At 40.8% G+C, this 20375-nt stretch overlaps 1 protein-coding gene across 2 annotated transcripts in view; it reads left to right on the forward strand.

Moving 5' to 3' along the window:
• The window catches only part of LOC126267445 (electron transfer flavoprotein beta subunit lysine methyltransferase-like), a 41971-nt gene extending 22571 nt beyond the window's left edge, over positions 1-19400 (forward strand). For both annotated transcript variants that reach the window (XM_049972713.1, XM_049972714.1), the window contains 2 exons: positions 2978-3108; positions 18879-19400. In XM_049972713.1, the coding sequence (XP_049828670.1) occupies positions 2978-3108; positions 18879-19210 (463 nt within the window). In that variant the 3' untranslated portion in view covers positions 19211-19400. The remainder of the gene's footprint in view (positions 1-2977; positions 3109-18878) is intronic.
• The last annotated feature ends 975 nt before the right edge of the window (positions 19401-20375 follow it).

Consider the following 20375-nt stretch of genomic DNA (forward strand, 5'->3'; position numbering starts at 1 on the left):
ATTTTGAGGTCTGGTATTGTCATTGACCAGTATGAAGTTGTCACATACTTCAAGTCTGTAGGGTCTTACATTGTTTGTAGGACCTTTTGGAAGTATCGGGGATGAGTCAAATTGCCGTAGATGGGAATTAGAGGGGTCCGCCATCCATCAGAGTTGCCATCCAGGAAATTACACTTCCACCTGCAAATGGATGGACTTCCTGAACGTGTTGGCATTTCTGGTGTCATCTATTGCTTCTCCAAACCCTAAAGTGTAGTCTTCAGTCCCAAACCAATCCTGGTCATGTCAGCAAACATTATCATCTACTGGTCAGTACCAAGATTGGTTACAGAAACATGTACAGGCATCAAAGGCTTAGACTTGATGTCCCCTCACAAAAAGAATAGCTGAATATGTGAGAATTCTCTTAGACCAACCGTTCTAAACCTTGAGCGACCTCAGCAGAGCCCTGAAATTCACTGAAATGTTTCAGATAACTTCAAAAATAGAATGTTTGCTTGGTTCCCAACAGACTTTCAAATTTTTAACATGACCAACATTTGCGCTGGTTTTCAAAAGGATACAATAAAGAGAGTTTTTTTTTTCTAATTTTCCCAGTCAGGTGAAAAGCATTGTGGTGAAAGATGTTTGTATGAGTCACAAAGAGGCAATTCTTTCATCAAATTTCACAAACACTGCACCATCACTGAAATTAAAGTACTTTGCATTGTGGACATATTTTGATGAATGTCCTACTGCAAGATGGATAGGAAGGATATTTAAATCAAAACTGCAAAATGGAAGAAAATTTGGATTATTACTGGAAATGAAAAGGCAGAATTTCCTGACTCTTCAGATCTTCAGAAAAATATAATTTGTAAAAGCACACAGCTTGACTTCTGAAAGGAATTTTAATTCAAATTGGACATGCGTAGCACTGTCATGGTAAATGCATGACAAAAGTTCGTCTTCTGCTGTTGTAAGCAACATAAAATGCAGTTCTAATACACGTGACAGAATATGAAATGTACAAAACATTAATAGGAAAGATTCTGTTAGACTTCAGATATTGGTGGGACATGTATAGAAATAGAGATGCAGGAAATGAAGCACTTGGTTCATTTTTTAATGAATCCGTAATGGTTTTATGTGACACAAAGAGAATAAAAGGGAGATATTTAATGGATAAAAGTCCATTGACCTTTTGTATTTTGGTTTTTGAGTATTATTTCCAATAGAGCTACTGAAATACGAACAGATTAAATCATTCATTTCATTTCCAATGCATATTAGAAGTAAAACCTAAAAACTGACATGTAGACAAGCAGTGGACATTCATTCATAAAATATGTTTTCTTTATTGGTAGAAATCTGTGAAATTTTACCACAACTTTGATGTGTTTCTTGTACCTGAATCAAATGATTTAGATTATGTATGTTATGAGACTAATAAATGATGATTCAGCAATTCAGAAGTGTTAAAAAAATCCATTTGTGTTCTTCCTTTTTCCAATTTGAAATGGGTTTCTTAAAATTGCAGGGGACATCTGTTATGCTACAAATGTAAATAAATTAATGAAGTTTACATGAACATCTTTTGTTTTATTTGTTTTGCTTTACCTGATGTGTTTCCTTGGGTAACTGTGAATCACAGTGCATGTTTCAGGGATCATCTTAGATAATAATTAGGAGGGTACTACTGCTCTGAATTTGAGGCTCTTGCAACTTCTGCTAGTGGCTAAAAACCGTGATGTAGCTATGATAGCCCCCACTTGTAGCTTACAGCCTCTGTCATACTGTATTCTTTCTCATTAAGAATTGTTTGACGATGTTCAGCAGCTCCCAAAAGGATGTTTCACCCATTCTAAAATAATAATGAAAATCATCAGCTCCCATCTCAGTAACAGTACATGAATGGAATTTCTGTTTTTGCCTTATAGTCACTTCTTTGCCCACAACTTTCCCTCAGCTTATTTTGGCCTTGTTACCTCTAAAATATCCAAGACAAATACTGGTTTTTGTTTTTGTGTAAAACCAAGCAGCATTTCATTAAACATAACCTCAGTGAACTTACCGTAAACAATTTTCAATCACTGATAGGAACAGGGCAGTACTATAACTGCTGATTTATAGGGCTCTTAACTTTATCAGGGGCAGATGAGTGAAAAAGTATGCTGAAACTCTTTTTGCACATTGAGTTTCCATTTTGGTAGTTTGTACTTGTGATAGACTTCTCGTTTATTGCACATTATGTTGGGTATGTTTGGTTCACTTACACTGTTTTTCACATTAATTTTGATTTATTGAAGTGAAATAAAAGTCAGTTTGCATGAAAATTATTATAAAGCAACAGGGGCACACTGGCAGCTTTATGTCAACATCAGATTATCCTGTTTTAAAGTCACTGTGCTGTGTGTCCCCGTGTTAGAGCACAGGGTGCCAGCATTGGTTATCTGGAACACATTGCATGGACTGCAATGGGATGAGGCCTTACAGGACTACAGGCTGGAGGGCAGCTGAGTAAGATGAGACTGGTCGACTGCCTAAGTGCATGGGCTGGGAGTGCTGTGTGGTACAACTCTACTCTATTCTGATATGAATGACTGCAGGCTTTTTGGAATGACAAGAGAGCGTACAGAAATTATGAAAAATTTTAATGCCACTCAAAAAGATAATTTGTCACATGGAAATCTGCTTATAAATAAGAGCCAATTTTCATGTAAAGGGTATGAATATTTTTCAGCCACTTATGAATCCTTACTAAACCCAAGTTGTATGCCAAGTTTTCATCTACAAATTACCCTAAAAATGATGTTGATACATACACAGTGCAAATTGCGTGTTCTTGTTGAGTTCATCATCTGTGATGCATGTTGCCTGTTAAAGTTTTTGTTTATACAATGTTTCATTGCATTTTATTTGCTTAGAATAATAATGCTCAGCAGCGAATTGAATGCAGAAACTTTTGGTGAAATATATGTGAATATTCTTACTAAAGGTATCTGCTGGACAACCCTAAGACTGTATGCGGATTTCATGTTCTTGATGTGGGCAGTGGCAGTGGAGCATGTGCAATAGCAGCTGCCAAGGCTGGAGCACAGTCAGTGACTGCTGATGATATTGACCCAGGTATATTGTGTACATAGTGTTTCCCATCTTATGAACTTTGCTCATGTAGGATTATCATTGATCCCATACTCATCATAGTCCTTCCAGGATTAAGCTCCAAACTATTCTGCTATTACAAGCTACTAGTACCATTTGTTTCTTCCTCGGGGAGGAAAAAAAAAGCCTTCATTGTCTCATAAAGTAATAAAGGGCTTGTTACCATAACCATCGAGCTGCTGCTATTTATTTACTTATTTATTTATTTATTGGTTAACTATGTGTTTTGTTGGTTCCAAAACATATGTTCTAGACGAGTTCTCCTGCTCTTGATGCACTCTCCATAATAGAGATTTTCTGATTAAAAATGAAATAATATTACCAGATAAAGCTCTTGCCCAAGCAGGTTCTGTGCATTTAAGCTTGCTAGACAGTATATAAATCACCACGATCAAAGAGCACAATGGTAGTTTGGAGTGTTGTAGGTGGTATAGGATTGGTATCAGGAAGCCATATTGCCCTCCATAGCTGATATGCATCATGGCGGTGAAATGTGTATGTCCCAGTCCATTGTATGGAACCAGCACTGTAATGTGGCAAAACAGGAGATGGGACAGAGCGACAGATAGGAATATTGTGTTTGGAAATGCACATGAACAAACTGTAAATGATGCTGCCCAAATTGGTGATGTACCAACATGAACAGTCCAATATGTCTACAAGGAATGGTGAAATACTTACAGCCAGGTAATACGGCATAAGAACACTGATTGTAAAAATATCCTAACAGACAGACACACGAGACAAATTTCATGCCCTATCAATAATCTTCGGCATAAAAGCCATCTGAACCAGTTTATAAGCAAACATTGTGAATGAAACAGTGTGTAATGGACATTTGGGGTCTGGTATCTCACAAATTGCTATTGCTCACTGGAGTGCACAAATCTGCATTTCATCAGTGGGCCAAAATGGATAGAAACTAGGTAGGGGCTGACTGGAGGTGTGTGGTGTGATCCGATTAGTCAGAACTGTGCTTCTGTGCAATTGATGCAAGTCATCAAGTACACTGATGGCCCAACAAGACATTCAATTGACAGTGTGTAGAGGCTGTAGCTCTGGTCAGTGTTGATACTTTAAAGTTTTGGGAGTCTTTCTGATACCATGACTTGGGCTCACTGATACATGTTACTGTGAAAATGAACTAGGAAGTTGACTTCAACAAGGCCGAATGTTGTTTCTCTTTCATCTTTATGATTAGTGTGCTGTGGACACTCCTGTCTTCCAAGGTGGCAACAAACCTGATCACAGGGTTGCAACAGTACCTTTCTGGTTTGACTTACACTCTCACTTTGACTGGCTTGCTAACTCGCACGACCTTAAATATAATGAAAATATATAGGAATGTTTGAGAGAGCAGGATAACCTACCAATCAGCATCACACCAGTTTGGTAAAATTCTAATCATGTGTGTGTGGCTTTAGCTGGATATAACTTGAATGAGGAAACTAGTGGTCTCTTTTTGTCACCAAATTGAGGCCGTTTTCAAGGTTTCGGGTGGTGTTGCACTACACGAGTACGAGGACCACTAGGGGTGATTAATTTCATTATATTTCCTTCTCTGACACAACATTTGCATGATGAAATTTGGCAAATGACTGCCTCATACGCTACCTCATCACCTCCTGTAATAGTAATATAGATAACAGAGACAGTGCTGAGTCATTCTCTGATTGTGTAGGTAATCGTTGTGATGGAATATCTGAGTCTTAAGTTTAGTTGCAGTGGGGAAATACCTTACAGCCTTGGTTCGTTGATGAACATTATTTGAGACCGTACACATTAAGTACTCACTTTATTTACTGCTGTTTTCAGTGGTCATTTTACTTGTCAAACATTGATTTCTTTGAGAATGGGCTTAGTCCAAAACCAGTCCCCGACTAAACAAATAGCCATTTTAGCTATATCTCTGGCTGTCTCTTTTTGCATCACTATGATAATTATTCTTTAGACACGTGAAAGGAATATTCTTAAGGTTCTAAGGGTAAACTGAGAATGAAAAGTATTTCTTTTCCCTCCAGACATGTATGTAAAAACACCAATGAAGTTTTTAGTAGTGACTGTTCTTTTCTCTTCTACTTCCCATATTTCAGCTGATCTTGCTAACATTGTTTCATCTCTCACTTTTTCTACAGCCTCACTATCAATATCTGTTGTTCATTCTGTTGACAACCCTCATTTGACTTGTTTGTAAATTACCTTATCTTTCAGTGTGATTCGTTATTTCTGAAAGACCTTTAAGCTTCATAAATGCTGCTGGTATGTAATGTTTGTTTGTGTATGTTACCAGTTTCTAGGTTCTTATTGGCGCAGTATTTCCGTGATTACATAACTTGTCATTATCATCAAGTGCTCCTAGTTGTGGCGACACATAGTGTGCCTCATTTTCTGTAGCTGATATTCAGTCACTACCTGTTCCCAGGTGCACTCAGATTCCAATTGAGGCTTGCCAATCAGGGTAGATAGTATAGGTTTTCATCCAGTCTTGAGAAAGAGAGAGGCAAATGGACATGCATATGCAAAAATGAAATATATTGTGGTTGTAAGGATAGATTAATGACACATGCACGATATATTTCACACTTTTTAGAATGGTGTCTGGCCCAAATGATGCCGTCAGATACTCATAGCAAGGCAAATTGTTCAGCTCTGTTTCCTGTGGTTCTCGGGTCTCGTGTGTTGATCCTACTCTTTCAGTGAGTTTAATGGGTAAGGCAGGATTTCACATCTTGCTGAATTTGTAACCAGCATCTCTGTTGGTAAGATTTTCTGCCAGTCTGATCCCAACTGCCTCTCTGGTAACACACTCTCAAAACCAAAGCATCTATGCCAGATTTTTTTATTACACTATAATAGATAGAGAGCACTGGGTGCACCCGACTGTAAATTGTTGCTCATGTCGGCACCAATGACTCCTGCCGTCTGGGTTCAGAGGTCATCCTCAGTTTGTACAGGCGGTTGGCGGAATTGGTGAAGGCGGAAAGCCTCGCTCGTGAGGTGGAATCACAGCTAACTATTTGTTGTATCGTTCCCAGAACCGAATGCGGTCCTCTGGTTTGGAGCCGAGTGGAAGGCTTAAACCAGAGGCTCAGACGATTCTGCGGAGATCTGGGGTGCAAATTTCTCGACCTCCGCTATCGGGTGGAGAAATGTAGGGCCCCCCCTGAATAGGTCAGGCGTGCACTACAGGCCGGAAGCGGCTACAAGGGTTGCGGAGTACGTCTGGAGTGCACATGGGGTTTTTTTAGGTTAGAGAATTCCCTCCCTATGCCTGACAAGACGCCTCCTGAGCCGCGGCAAGGTAGGAGTAGGCAAAATGCAACAGGGAATAACAATATTAATGTGCTAATAGTAAACTGCAGGAGCGTCTATAGAAAGGTCCCAGAACTGCTCTCATTAACAAACGGTCACAACGCCCATATAGTACTAGGGACAGAAAGTTGTCTGAAACCAGCCGTAAACAGTAATGAAATCCTAAACTCAGATTGGAATGTATACCGCAGAGACAGGCTGGACAGTGAAGGGGGAGGCGTGTTTATAGCAATAAGAAGTGCAATAGTATCGAAGGAAATTGACAGAGATCAGAATTGTGAAATGATTTGGGTGAAGGTCACGGTTAAAGCAGGCTCAGACATGGTAATTGGATGTCTCTATAGGCCCCCGGGCTCAGCAGCTGTTGTGGCTGAGCACCAGAAGAATAATTTGGAAAATATTTGGAGTAGGTTTCCCCACCATGTTATAGTTCTGGGTGGAGATTTTAATTTTCCGGATATAACGGGTGGCAGGGACAAAGAATCTAGTGAAATTTTTTTAAGTGCTTTATCTGAAAACTACCTTGAGCAGTTAAACAGAGAACCGAGTCGTGGCGATAACATATTAGACCTTCTGGTGACAAACAGACCCGAACTATTTGAATCAGTAAATGCAGAACAGGGAATCAGCGATCATAAAACGGTTACTGCATCGATGATTTCAGCCGTAAATAGAAATATTAAAAAAGGTAGGAAGATTTTTCTGTTTAGCAAAAGTGACAAAAAGCAGATTACATAGTACCTGACGGCTCAACACAAAAGATTTGTCTCAAGTACAGATAGTGTTGAGTATCAGTGGACGAAGTTCAAAACTATCATGCGTTAGATCAGTATGTGCCAAGCAAGATCGTAAGAGATGGAAAAGAGCCACTGTGGTACAACAACGGAGTTAGAAAACTGCTGCGGAAGCAAAGGGAACTTCACAGCAAACATAAACATAGCCAAAGCCTTGCAGACAAACAAAAATTACGCGAAGCGAAATGTAGTGTAGGAGGGCTATGCGAGAGGCGTTCAATGAATTCAAAAGTAAAGTTCTATGTACTGACATGGCAGAAAATCCAAAGAAATTTTGGTCTTATGTCAAAGTGGTAGGTGGCTCAAAACAAAATGTCCAGACACTCTGTGACCAAAATGGTACTGAAACAGAGGATGACAGGCTAAAGGCCGAAATACTAAATGTGTTTTTCCAAAGCTGTTTCACAGAGGAAGGCTACACTGTAGTTCCTTCTCTAGATTGTCGCACAGATGACAAAATGGTAGATATCGAAATAGACGGAAGAGGGATAGAGAAACAATTAAAATCGCTCAAAAGAGGAAAGGCCACTGGACCTGGTGGGATACCAGTTCGATTTTACACAGAGTACGCGAAGGAACTTGCCCCCCTTCTTGCAACGGTGTACTGTAGGCCTCTAGAAGAGCGTAGCGTTCCAAAGGATTGGAAAAGGGCACAGGTCATCCCCGTTTTCAAGAAGGGACGTCGAACAGATGTGCAGAACTATAGACCTATATCTCTAACGTCGATCAGTTGTAGAATTTTGGAACAAGTATTATGTTAGAGTATAATGACTTTTTGAGAGACTAGAAATCTAGTCTGTAGGAATCGGCATGGGTTTCGAAAAAGACGGTCGTGTGAAACCCAGCCCGCGCTATTCGTCCACGAGACTCAGAGGGCCATAGACACGGGCTCACAGGTAGATGCCGTGTTTCTTGACTTCCGCAAGGCGTTTGACACGGTTCCCCACAGTCGTTCAATGAACAAAGTAAGAGCATACGGACTATCAGACCAATTGTGTGATTGGATTGAAGAGTTCCTAGATAACAGAATGCAGCATTTCATTCTCAATGGAGAGAAGTCTTCCGAAGTAAGAGTGATTTCAGGTGTGCCGCAGGGGAGTGTCATAGGACCGTTGCTATTCACAATATACATATATGACCTGGTGGATGGCATCGGAAGTTCACTGAGGCTTTTTGCAGATGATGCTGTGGTGTATCGAGAGGTTGCAACTATCGAAAATTGTACAGAAATGCAGGAGGATCTGCAGCAAATTGACGTATGGTGCAAGGAATGACAATTGAATCTCAATGTAGACAAGTGTAATGTGCTGCGAATACATAGAAAGATAGATCCCTTATCATTTAGCTACAAAATAACAGGTCAGAAACTAGAAGCAGTTAATTCCATAATTTATCTGGGAGTACGCATTAGGAGTGATTTAAAATGGAATGATCATATAAAGTTGATCGTCGGTAAAGCAGATGCCAGATTGAGATTCATTGGAAGAATCCTAAGGAAATACGAAATGCAATCTGAAAACAAAGGAAGTAGGTTACAGTACACTTGTTCGCCCACTGCTTGAATACTGCTCAGCAGTGTGGGATACATACCAAATAGGGTTGATAGAAGAGATAGAGAAGATCCAACGGAGAGCAGCGCGCTTCATTACAGGATCATTTAGTAATCGCGAAAGTGTTACGGAGATGATAGATAAACTCCAGTGGAAGACTCTGCAGGAGAGACGCTCGTAACTCGGTACGGGCTTTTGTTGAAGTTTTGAGAACATACCTTCACCGAAGAATCAAGAAGTATATTGCTCCCTCCTGTGTATATCTCGCGAAGAGACTATGAGGATAAAATTAGAGAGATTAGAGCCCACACAGAAGCATACCGACAATCCTTCTTTCCACGAACAATACGAGACTGGAATAGAAGGGAGAACCGATATAGGTACTCAGGGTACCCTCCGCCACACACCGTCAGGTGGCTTGCGGAGTATGGATGTAGATGTAGAATCCATGGTGTGCTTAATCTGTAGGCAATAGTCAGTGACAACTGAGTCACCTGGTTGCAACAGATAAGTGGAGTGGTTATGTTGCAAGCATTGGACCTAAATTGTCTTAATTGTTTAGCCAGTGTATGGCATACCACATCGATCTCAAATGCTGTAAATTCAGGACTTGCATAAGACAATCTCAACTTTCAGTCTGATTATCAAAATACCTTTTCTTGAGAAAGACCTGTAGATGTTGTAATTTGCAGGCAAAATTAATCATCTGATTAACTGTATACTTTGCATATCTAAGTTTTTATGATACTATTCTCCTTTGAGGCTCTTGAAGAGGTCAAGGCCAGTGTGGCTGAGCTTGCACTATGCAGTATCTACTGTGGCCAAGTGTGCCATCTGACTCTGCTTCACCAAATGTATTGCAATGGTAACTGCCATCCTTTTCCAGTGGCACAATGAGTCTAATGTTGGGGTAGTGAGAATTTGGATATTGTTGGAACCTGGCCATTTAGTGTAAGAAGCCAGTAGGCTTGTATGTGGATATCTGCTAGGTTTCTTCCTTGATGATATTTACTGCCACTGGATAAAGTAGGTAGTCCACAATTTTCCCTTAGGTTTGTTCAAAATACTGCCATCTTTACTGAAAGTAAGTTAATATTAGCAGATACCTGAACATATCCATCACTGTAGAGTCAAACATTTCACAAGCAAGTACTGATGTGTACTTTAGGTGGACCTTGGTGCCCAAGAAAACTACATAAAAGCTGAACATAATGTAATTATCTGTTATACAGTCTGTGGTCCAAGGGATAAGGCCCAAAGAGATCGATATGTGATGGCAGCACTTGCTTATGTATGGACTCAGTGTTCTTCTGAGGAACTTGATGAGTGGGTAAGTTGAGGCTCACTTGTTGTTCACTATTGGATTGAGTGAGGATTTTTCCTTATGAGTTTTGGTGATTTGATGCCCATGCTAGACTGCTTATGTTGGTGTTCTCTAGGAAACCTGAGGTGTTGAAACACAGCCATCTTCTTGTTGACTTGAAGAACCTTCTCGTCATAAACCTGTTGTTGCAGAAAGATGACAGAGCTGTAGTTTTATTGCAACTTACGAAGTACTGTACTTTTATCTCTGGAACTGTTGACTTTAAATGATTGGGTACTGGTCAATATATGCCATATATTGTGATGAAGTTCCTCTGTTAGATTTGGTGTAAGAGCTGTGGCCACTTGCCCTACTGTCCTTATGAAACCTGATACAAGTAGTACTGTTGGCATTGGTGCAGAGTTTAGACCTCTGTCTGATAGTTTCATTATCAATTCATTTGAAATTTTGGTGCATGACGAGCTACTACCATCTCGCATAAAGAGTCTGCTGGAGCCATTATGCCCTGTAGTTTCAAAATCAAGAATGACGGCAAGAAACAGTTTAATGTGCACAAGTTCTTTCAAGATAGCATTGATTTGCCAATGGTTATATCAGATCCTATTGCTTACTAGTGGCAAGCAAACTTGGCAGTAGTAAATGTGATGTGTCATTGTGGGAAGACACGGCTTAGCATAATTTGTCATATGAACACCACATGTGATCAATATGCTTTCCATCCAATGCTTGATTTATTTTTAGTTGTAAACTCAAAACCAATTTTAATGTTCAAGCTGCGAAATAACATGAATGTGTTGTCTTAATTATAAGAGTAGTAGCAATAATCATGAAAGAAAGTTGAAGTTAGTCAAGTGTTGAAGTTAGCAGCCCCCTGCATCTCTAGCACTGGGTTTATTGTATATTTGTGAGAATAAACTTCCTAGGAACAACAGCTGCTGTTAACAAGAGTTTCTATAATTGTGTCTGTAACAACCAGCAGTAACTTTTTGCAAGGGGTTTAGTAATGTAAATAAAATAATGAAATACAAATAAAAAACTTAATCTTCAGACTGTGAGTTAATAGAGATTATAAGACATCAGTGCGGAGCAGCAAATAGTAACTCAATATGTTGGTCATTTATATTAATAAACTCTTCACACACACACACACACACACACACACACACACACACACACACACACACAAACTGAAAACTATTCATTACATAAAAACTTATTCTTCATCACACAAATAAACACAAACATATAGCTTTGCTTTTAACTGCACAGTGGCTACTTCCATTATCTTCAGACACTATTGTTACTTATTTGGCACTCCACTCTATAACAACCACTCTCTATACTCTGAACTTTGTATACACACTTATGCTTTCTTCTTATTTGTTCAATATTCTCATCTGTTTCTGGCACTCAGGCCACTGTGACTGGTTTTGTAACTGCATCATTTCACTTGGCACGTGGCCTCAACAACATTCAACATTGGCACTCTAGCTGCTCCACGACTAGCACTCATCAGAAATCACAGTAAAGCAAAAATAACTTACATCCATCTCTAACTTCTTTTTGTAATTTGGAAAAAACAAATAATAACAAAGAAAACCTGTCAAGTCATGAAATTGAGACCACATACTAGCATGATATACTAATTTACTCTGCAAGCACCCCAGATTATTACAAGGTCATTTACAACATACGAATCAAATAACACTTCAAAGAGCCATAAAAAATGCATACACTGATAAGCCAAAACATTATGACCATACACTTAATAGCTTGTCTGTCCATCTTTGAACGTAATATGTCACTGATCCTCCATATTAAGGATCCAATAGATTGTTGGCAGGTTTTTAGATGTATGTTGCATTAGATATCTATGCACAGACCATGTAATCCACACAAATAATGGGCTGCTGATCTGTGTTCACGGTTATGGCGGCCGATAGCAACCCAAGCAGGTTGCATTGGATTTACATCAGTATTATTTGTGCTCTCTGCCGCCGTTGGATAAGCGGCTGCCAGCAGCACGTCGTATACCCCTAGCTTACTTGTTTGTTACATAGTTTAATTCTTAATTTCTTTGCATGTTTATGGGTACTTGCATTGTTTAATTCATAAATGTCAGGCGTATTATAGTATTTTAGAGTTGAAGCATCGCGCTTTAGTACCTGAATAGTGTACATTCGCGAGGTGTGGCCTGAGCTCCCAGTTGGTGCACCTCGACAGCGCAGAAAGATACGTATATAGCTTCTTTTCTGTGTTTACTTTGTAGATTCTTACTTAAGTTGCATGTGAGTTTTGTATAAGAGGTGTAATTTCGAGTTTTAGTTATTGTAATCGTAAATTCAGGCAGATTGTAGCTGTAGTAACACGGTTCACGTTTTACGTTGCACTTCAGAGTAGACCGGGAACTTTCATAGGCATGTCCGATGTGAACTGACTGGGCACGGCCCGTGCTGCCTGAGTTGTTGTTGTTGTTGTTGTTCCGCTGGCAGAGGTCGCGGCCGAGCGTGCCCTCTGGTGGACGGGACTCTATTTGCGGCCACTACCATCCGTGACGCACCGTGTCGATGTGTGCCTCCTGCGATCTTTCTGGTGGCTACTGCACACCTCCTACTCCTTCTTCAGGGGGTGAAGCCACTGTGATCCGCTCTGCATCGGACGGTGGAGTGTAGTGCAGGAGTGATGACCTCCACGTCCATCGGAAGGCTGAAGTCGAGGGGATCTGCCAACCCTCGAGCCGGAACCTTCGAATAGGGCTGGAAGTGACCCACACGAAGAGGCCCCCATCGTCCCACTACCGGAACCCGGGACAGAATGGGAGACAGGCCATCAAACTCTGGATCCTGGTCCACCCCGGGAGGGGCAAGACCCAGTGGCGGGGACGATGGGGAAGGGACGACCACAGGTGAACCAGGCTGCTGAGAAACCGAGCCTGCGAGGGGGGGGCTGGCTCTCGCTGGGCCATCGCTAACAATGGCGATGCCGGTGCTGGAGCTACTTGAGACTGACAGCCATCGCAGTGCGGCGGAATCACAGGGGGGAGGGGTGGTAGCGTTCCCTGAGAAACCAACACATGTGCCGGCAATGAGGAAGCCGGTGCCCGAGGGGTCGGAGGGTGGGTGCCCAAATTTGGACGTAGCTGATTTTGGTGACGACGTACTTCCCGGTCCTCCGTCTGCAAGGTATAGAACCGGCAGCCATTTCGGCGCAGTACCACCGCTGGTATCCAACGTGGATTGCGACCAAACCCACGTGCCCAGACCGACATACCCGGTGGAAAGCTGGGTACTCCGTTTTGCGAAGACTGGAGAAGACCGGGCCGAAGGAGGTGCTGCAGAGTCCTAGGTTGGCGCCCGTGGAGGAGCTCTGCAGGGCTGCGTTCTCCCATAGGTGTGGTCCGGTATGCAGTCAGGAAAAATGTCAACGCCTCCTCCGCAGGAAATTCGTGCACATACTCTTTCATCTGTGTCTTAAATGTGCGCACCATGCGCTTGGCTTCCCCATTCGATTGTGGATGAAAGGGGGGAGAGCAAATGTGCCGAATACCGAAGCACCTACAAAAATCCTGGAAGGCCTGCGACATAAACTAAGATCCATTGTCCGAGACTAGAGTGACTGGCAGACCTTCCACAGAAAAGATTTTTGCTAGTGCCTGGATTACAACCTCTGAAGTGGTTGAGGAGCAGCAGTTTCAGATTCCGCTGAATAGTTCAGGAGTTCACTACACTCAGGTGGCGGCTACATGGGTAGCGGAGGCTGTGTGGTGTGGACTGGGCATTTTTTTTAGGTTAGAAGGCCTCGGGAAAGTACGGGGTGGGCTACAATCTCAAAGGGTGCATGGCAAATACATGACGTGCTTGGCTCAAGGAACAGTCGGAATTGTAGTTGTAAATTGTTGTAGTTGTGCTGGGAAAGTCCCTCAGCTTCAAGTGCTAATAGAAAGCACAGAAGCTGAAATCGTTATAGGTACAGAAAGCTGGCTAAAGCCTGAAATTAGTCCTGCAGAAATGTTTACCAAGTCTCACACGGTGTTCAGGAAAGATAGATTAGGCAGAATTGGTGGTGGAGTATTAGTGTCTGTCAGTAGTGGTTTATCTTGTAGTTAAGTCGAAGTAGATACTCCGTGTGAATTGGTATGGGTGGAGGTTATACTTAACAGGTGAACTAAGTTAATAATTGGCTCCTTCTACCGACCCCCAGACTCCGATGATATAGTTGCTGAACAGTTCAGAGAAAATTTGAGTCTCGTAACAAATAAATACCCCACTCATACGGTTAGAGTTAGTGGGGACTTCAACCTTCCCTCGATATGTTGGCAAAAATACTTGTTCAAAACGTCTTCTAAGATTGGCCTAAATGCGTTCTCTGAAAATTATTTCGAGCAGTTAGTCCACGAACCCACGCGAATTGTAAATGGTTGCGAAAACACACTTGACCTCTTAGCCACAAACAATCCAGGGCTAATAGAGAACATCATGACTGATACAGGGATTAGTGATCACAAGGTCGTTGTAGCTAGGCTCAATACCATTTCTTCCAAATCCACCAGAAACAAACACAAAATAATTTTATTTAAAAAAGCGGATAAAGTTTCACTAGAAGCCTTCCTAAGAGACAATCTCCACTCCTTCCGAACTGACTATGCAAATGTAGACGAGATGTGGCTCAAATTCAAAGATAGAGTAGCAACAGCAATTAAGAGATTCATACCTCATAAATTGATAAGAGATGGAACTGATCCCCCGTGGTACACAAAACAGGTCCGAACGCTGTTGCAGAGGCAACAGAAAAAGCGTGCAAAGTTCAGAAGAACGCGAAATCCCGAAGATTGGCTAAAATTTACAGATGTGCGAAATTTGGCACAGACTTCAAGGCGAGATGCCTTTAATAGGTTCCACACCATAACATTGTCTCAAAATTTGGTAGAAAATCCGAAGAAATTCTTGTTGTATGTAAAGTACACAAGCGGCAAGATGCAGTCAATATCTTCACTGCACAGTGCTGATGGTGCTGTTACCGACAACTGTGCCGCTAAAGCGGAGTTATTGAACGCAGTTTTCCGAAATTCCTTCACCAGGGAAGACAAATGGAATATTCCAGAATTTGAAACATGAACAGGTGCTAGGATGAGTGTCTTAGAAGTAGATACCTTAGGGGTTGTGAAGCAACTCAAATCGCTTGATACGGGCAAATCTTCAGGTCCAGATTGTATACCGATTAGGCCTTTCAGATTACACTGATACAATAGCTCCCTACTTAGCAGCTCCCTACTCAGCTCACCGATAGATCTGAACCTACAGATTGGAAAATTGCGCAGGTCGCACCAGTGTTTAAGAAGGGTAGTAGGTGTAATCCATCGAACTACAGACCTATATCATTGACGTCGGTTTGCAGTAGGGTTTTGGAGCATATACTGTATTCAAACATTATGAATCACCTCGAAGGGAACGATCTATTGATACGTTTTCAGCAATGGTTTCAGAAAACATAGTTCTTGTGCAACGCAGCTAGCTCTTTATTCGCACAAAGTAATGGCCGCTGTTGACAGGTGATCTCAAGTTGATTCCGTATTTCTGGATTTCCTCAATTTTTTCAGTTTGCTGTTAGGAAACCGACTCGGCCCAGTGGTCCACTATGCTGCTCTTCCTCTCCTCCTGACAATGGGTCTCATCCTGCCTATTGTCGGTACTTGCTGCCTGATCTCTCATGATCACCTTTTTATTTTTAATATTGTTCTGTCATTTTATTCTCCCCCGCATGCCTCTTCACCGAAGATTGCCCGGTCACTTGTTGCCACAGGGGAGATATTGTCCCAGGGGAGCAAATACCAAACAATGAATTATTGTGCGTTTCAATCATGTTGGTCGTTTATATTAATAAACTCTTGAAACTTATATCTATGAAAAATATTTATTATGTGTTTACTTGTTCTCCCTCACACAAAGAAGCAAAAACATATACGTATGCTGTTAACTGCAGTCTTGTTTCTTTCACAATCTTCTGAAAATGATATTGCTTATTTGGCACTCTGTAAAGCTATTATACACATGCTTTCTAACCTTTCTTGTTATCTGTTCAATATTGTCATCTATTTTGGACATTCAGCCATTTACTCTTTCTCTGACTGTATCATTTCACTTGGTAGCATCCTCAACAACCATCCGGAACTCTAGCCACCACTCAGCTACAAAATAAATAGCAATGCTTTTAATGTGCTGTAAACTGTTCAATAATTCAGATATGCAGTGAGTTGTGACTACTTTCTGTAAAATTATAAGCTATTTCAGAGGCTTTGAATGTCTTTGTTTGTGGATAGTCATACAAGTTTCTTGTTTCATTTTATTTTTATTATTATGTAAAGTTGCATCTATTTCCAGTATTATTCTGAAAAAATGAACAGTTCAAAAACTTTTTGCACCACTCCTGTCATGTATACAGTTGATGTCATTTTTTGATCATAAGCATCTATCTCAATACTCTTGACCACAGCAAAGTGCTATGTACAGGCATAAAAGAGGCAAAAGTTAACTTTCGTTCTAAGTCTCATTCAGTAGAAAGGAGCATATCTTCAGTTGTGTTGGGACACTGCAACTTGTTTCCGCTTTTCATTCTGTCAAAATTCCTTGAAGGGTCTTTTTAAGCTCAGACCATGTATGCATTGTCACTTACAACACAAAGGGTTATCTATGTGGGAAGTTGCTCTTCAAATTGATGTACTGAACAGCAACTTCAGACATACAGACATTATTGTGATACACAAAATATTAAGGAACTGCCTCAAGGTGGTTTCATGTGATCACCACCAACTGATTACTTTTCACTATAAACATGGTTCTTAGGTACCCTAAAGAGAGTACAACAGAACTGTGTTGGTTTTTTTGGAGGCAACTGTGACGTTTTTGTGGACCAAAATAGTATGACACCACATCCGCAGTATGAATTTGGCCTCTAGGAGTCCATTACAAATCAGGTACAAATCCCTCAGAACTTGGTGTGTGGAGTAAGTTGATAACAGGAAATCAGAACAGAACCTGGATCAATGGTGCCAGGTTCTCTCCATTGACCACCAAGGATAGCCATAGAAGTGTCTAGAGGCAGGCAGGTACAGATGCCTCTCACAGGCATGGCATACCACAGGTTATCAAGGTAATAAGGCAGTGATATGTTGAGCTTGTATTGCGTGTGTTTGTTGGACACTGCTCATTACAGTCAACAGTAATTTGAGAACTGTTCATTATCAGGACAACACCCTCCAACCTACAGTTCAGCCCTAAAGTTAATTTATTGGGGATATATTCATGTTTCAAGGTGATAATGTTCAAGCCCTCGCTGCCCACCTCTGGAACACCTTCCTTGAGGAGGCAGGAATTGACTAAATGGAAAGGTCTACAAAATCTCCAGATGTGCTCCCAATTGAGCATGAATTGAACCAGGTGCACCTTAACAGTGTATCGTTGCAGAACCCCCCCCCCCACCCCCCTTTTTTCAAGGTTGTACGATGTCCTGGGTGTGGAGGGGGGGGGGGGGGCTGTTCCGTGTCATCTATATCTAGGATAGGCTTGAGCACATCTCAATCACCCGCTCCCTTAAGTGTAAACCCAAACATGTTCACAGATACACAGGGGGTGCATAACTTTTGATGAAGTTTGTATCATATATCCTTATAATGTTCCTATTAAAAGCTAGGCAAGAAATATCCTAAATCAATTTGATGCAGTTAATAAGTGACAGTTAAAAGTTCTTGATTAAGAATTTCAGCAGAGTTTGTATTTAATCTTTCTTTAGATTGACTGCATGTGTAGATACCATGGCTTTATAAAATGTTACTGTTTTGCCATAGTAACAAGAAAGTACTCATTCAAACACCAGTTTGAATCTACACCTACACCTACATCTCCATCTCCATCGATACTCCGCAAGCCACTGCACAGTGCATCACAGAGGGTACCTTGTACCACTACTTGTCATTTCCCCTCCTTTTCCACTCACAAATAGAGCGAGGGGTAAACGAATATCTGTACACCTCCATATGAGCCCTAATTTCTTGTATCTTATCTTCCTGGTCCTTACCCACAGTGTACATTTGCAGCAGTAGAATCGTTTGGCTGCCAGCTTTAAATGCTGGTTCTCTAAATTTTCTCAATAGTGTTTCTTGTAGAGAACATCACCTTGTCTCCAGGAATTCCCTTTTTAGTTCCCAAAGCATCTCCGTAACACTTATACGTGGTTCGAACCTACCAGTAACAAATTTAGCAGTGTGCCTCTGAATTACTTCAGTGTTTTCCTTCAGTCTGACCTGGTACGGATCCCAAATGCTTGAGTAGTACTCAAGAATGGGTTGCATTGGCATCTTACATGCGGCCTTCTGTATAGGTGAACCACTCTTTCTTAAAAACCTCCCAATAACCCAAAGTTGACCTTATGCCTTCCTTACCACAGTCCTCACATGCCCATTGCACTTCATATTGCACTATTATCTTCTACAATATCAGTGGAATATTATTGTTCTAGTCTTTGATAGAGATTTTTATTTTTTAGCCTTCTTGCTTCTATTTTCAGTGTTTGTGACAAACAATGTAATACTTAAAACAACTATCCCATTCAGCTTTCGATTGCAAACAGTCTCTATTTTTTTGTGTGTTTGAGTTAATGAGGAAATAAATATTTTGGAGCTGCTGAAACAGTTTTTATCAATATAATTTTTTGTATTGAACTGCTTGTTACTGTAAACTAACAGTACCTTTCTTATTGCAGTAGCAGGAGAGGCAATACTCCTCAATTGTTCCTTAAATCAAGTGAACGTGAATGTGTCATTAAATGACATAATAGGCAAGACGTGCTTTGAGTGGGATATTATCTTGCTGGGTGATGTACTGTATGACACAGAGTTTGCACAAAGGCTTCAACCATGGATCAAGAGTCTGCAGAATGTTGGGAAGACAATATTTGTTGGTGATCCAGGACGGCACGCAATGAATGTAATTCCAAAAGGAAACTTGCAGTTACTAGCAACATATAGCCTACCACCACAAACAAATCTTGAAAATAGAGGTTTTTCTACAGCATTTGTGTGGAAAATTTTGTAATAAACTAGTCTAACACAGAGAATATTCCGCATTAATATGTCAGATTTCATTAACAACTGTGAAACACTGTAGTCATTCAATTATTAACAACACACTTGCTGTGTGTTGTTGTTTTTTTGTAATAAGAGACATTCTCAAATCTTCTTATGCATACATGTATGTGGGGCAGAATAAAGGTAAACAGAAATTATCTGTTTTCTCTGTTTATGCAAAAGAATAACATTTTCGTGCATGCTTACAAAACCTCATTTACATAAATTAGGAAACATCCATAAAACTACCAAATTAGGTGACATAGTGGTTAAGACACTAGACTCATTGGATAGGACTGAGGTCAAAATCTGTGTTCTGCCATCCAGATTTATATTGTCTGTGGTTTCCCTAAATTATTTATGACAAGCACTTAAATAGTCCTTTCAAAAAGAATAGGGTCGATTTCCTTTCTCATCCTTCCTAATGCAAACTTATGCTGTGTCTAGTAACATTGTTAATGGGGCGTTAATCCATACTCTTGCTTCACTTGTAAAATAGAATTTACAGCTGAGAGTATTCTCCTGATCAGGTCCACAAGAGTGCAACTTAGGGGCATACACCATAAACATTTAAAATAAAAATGAGTCCGTGTTTCAGTACTGCTGTGGTGCAGGCCCTCTTATAATTGTAAAAGGTGTACATGGAATTATGTTGTATTTACTTACTTGCTTGAATTTCTCAGTGGGCAGCTGATGTGACTTAGTCAGCATTCAACTCTCAAGCCCCATAGTCCATAGCATCAAGTTCAAACTGCCTGTTGATGTAACATGTGGCACTTAAGCAGGAAAAACTGCAAAGAATTTGAAAAGAATGCTTAACAGAACCGTCAATAATTATGAAAGGGATCGTTGCTACTCACCATATAGAGGAGATGCTGAGTCACAAATAGGCACAACAAATAGACCATTAGAAAGTAAGCTCTCAACCAAAAAGGCCTTCATCAGAAATAAACACCACACACACACACACACACACACACACACACACACGCACACGCACACACACACAAGTGAAACTCAGATGCACAGTCCCTGGCTCATGAGCTCTCAGCAATTTGAACCCTCGAGTGAGTGGGCTGATTTTTGTAACACGAGTGGGCACGCAGTGTGCTATGTACACATGTAAAGAATAG

Source organism: Schistocerca gregaria, chromosome 4, assembly GCF_023897955.1.
Source record: "Schistocerca gregaria isolate iqSchGreg1 chromosome 4, iqSchGreg1.2, whole genome shotgun sequence".
Classification (NCBI taxonomy): domain Eukaryota; kingdom Metazoa; phylum Arthropoda; class Insecta; order Orthoptera; family Acrididae; genus Schistocerca; species Schistocerca gregaria.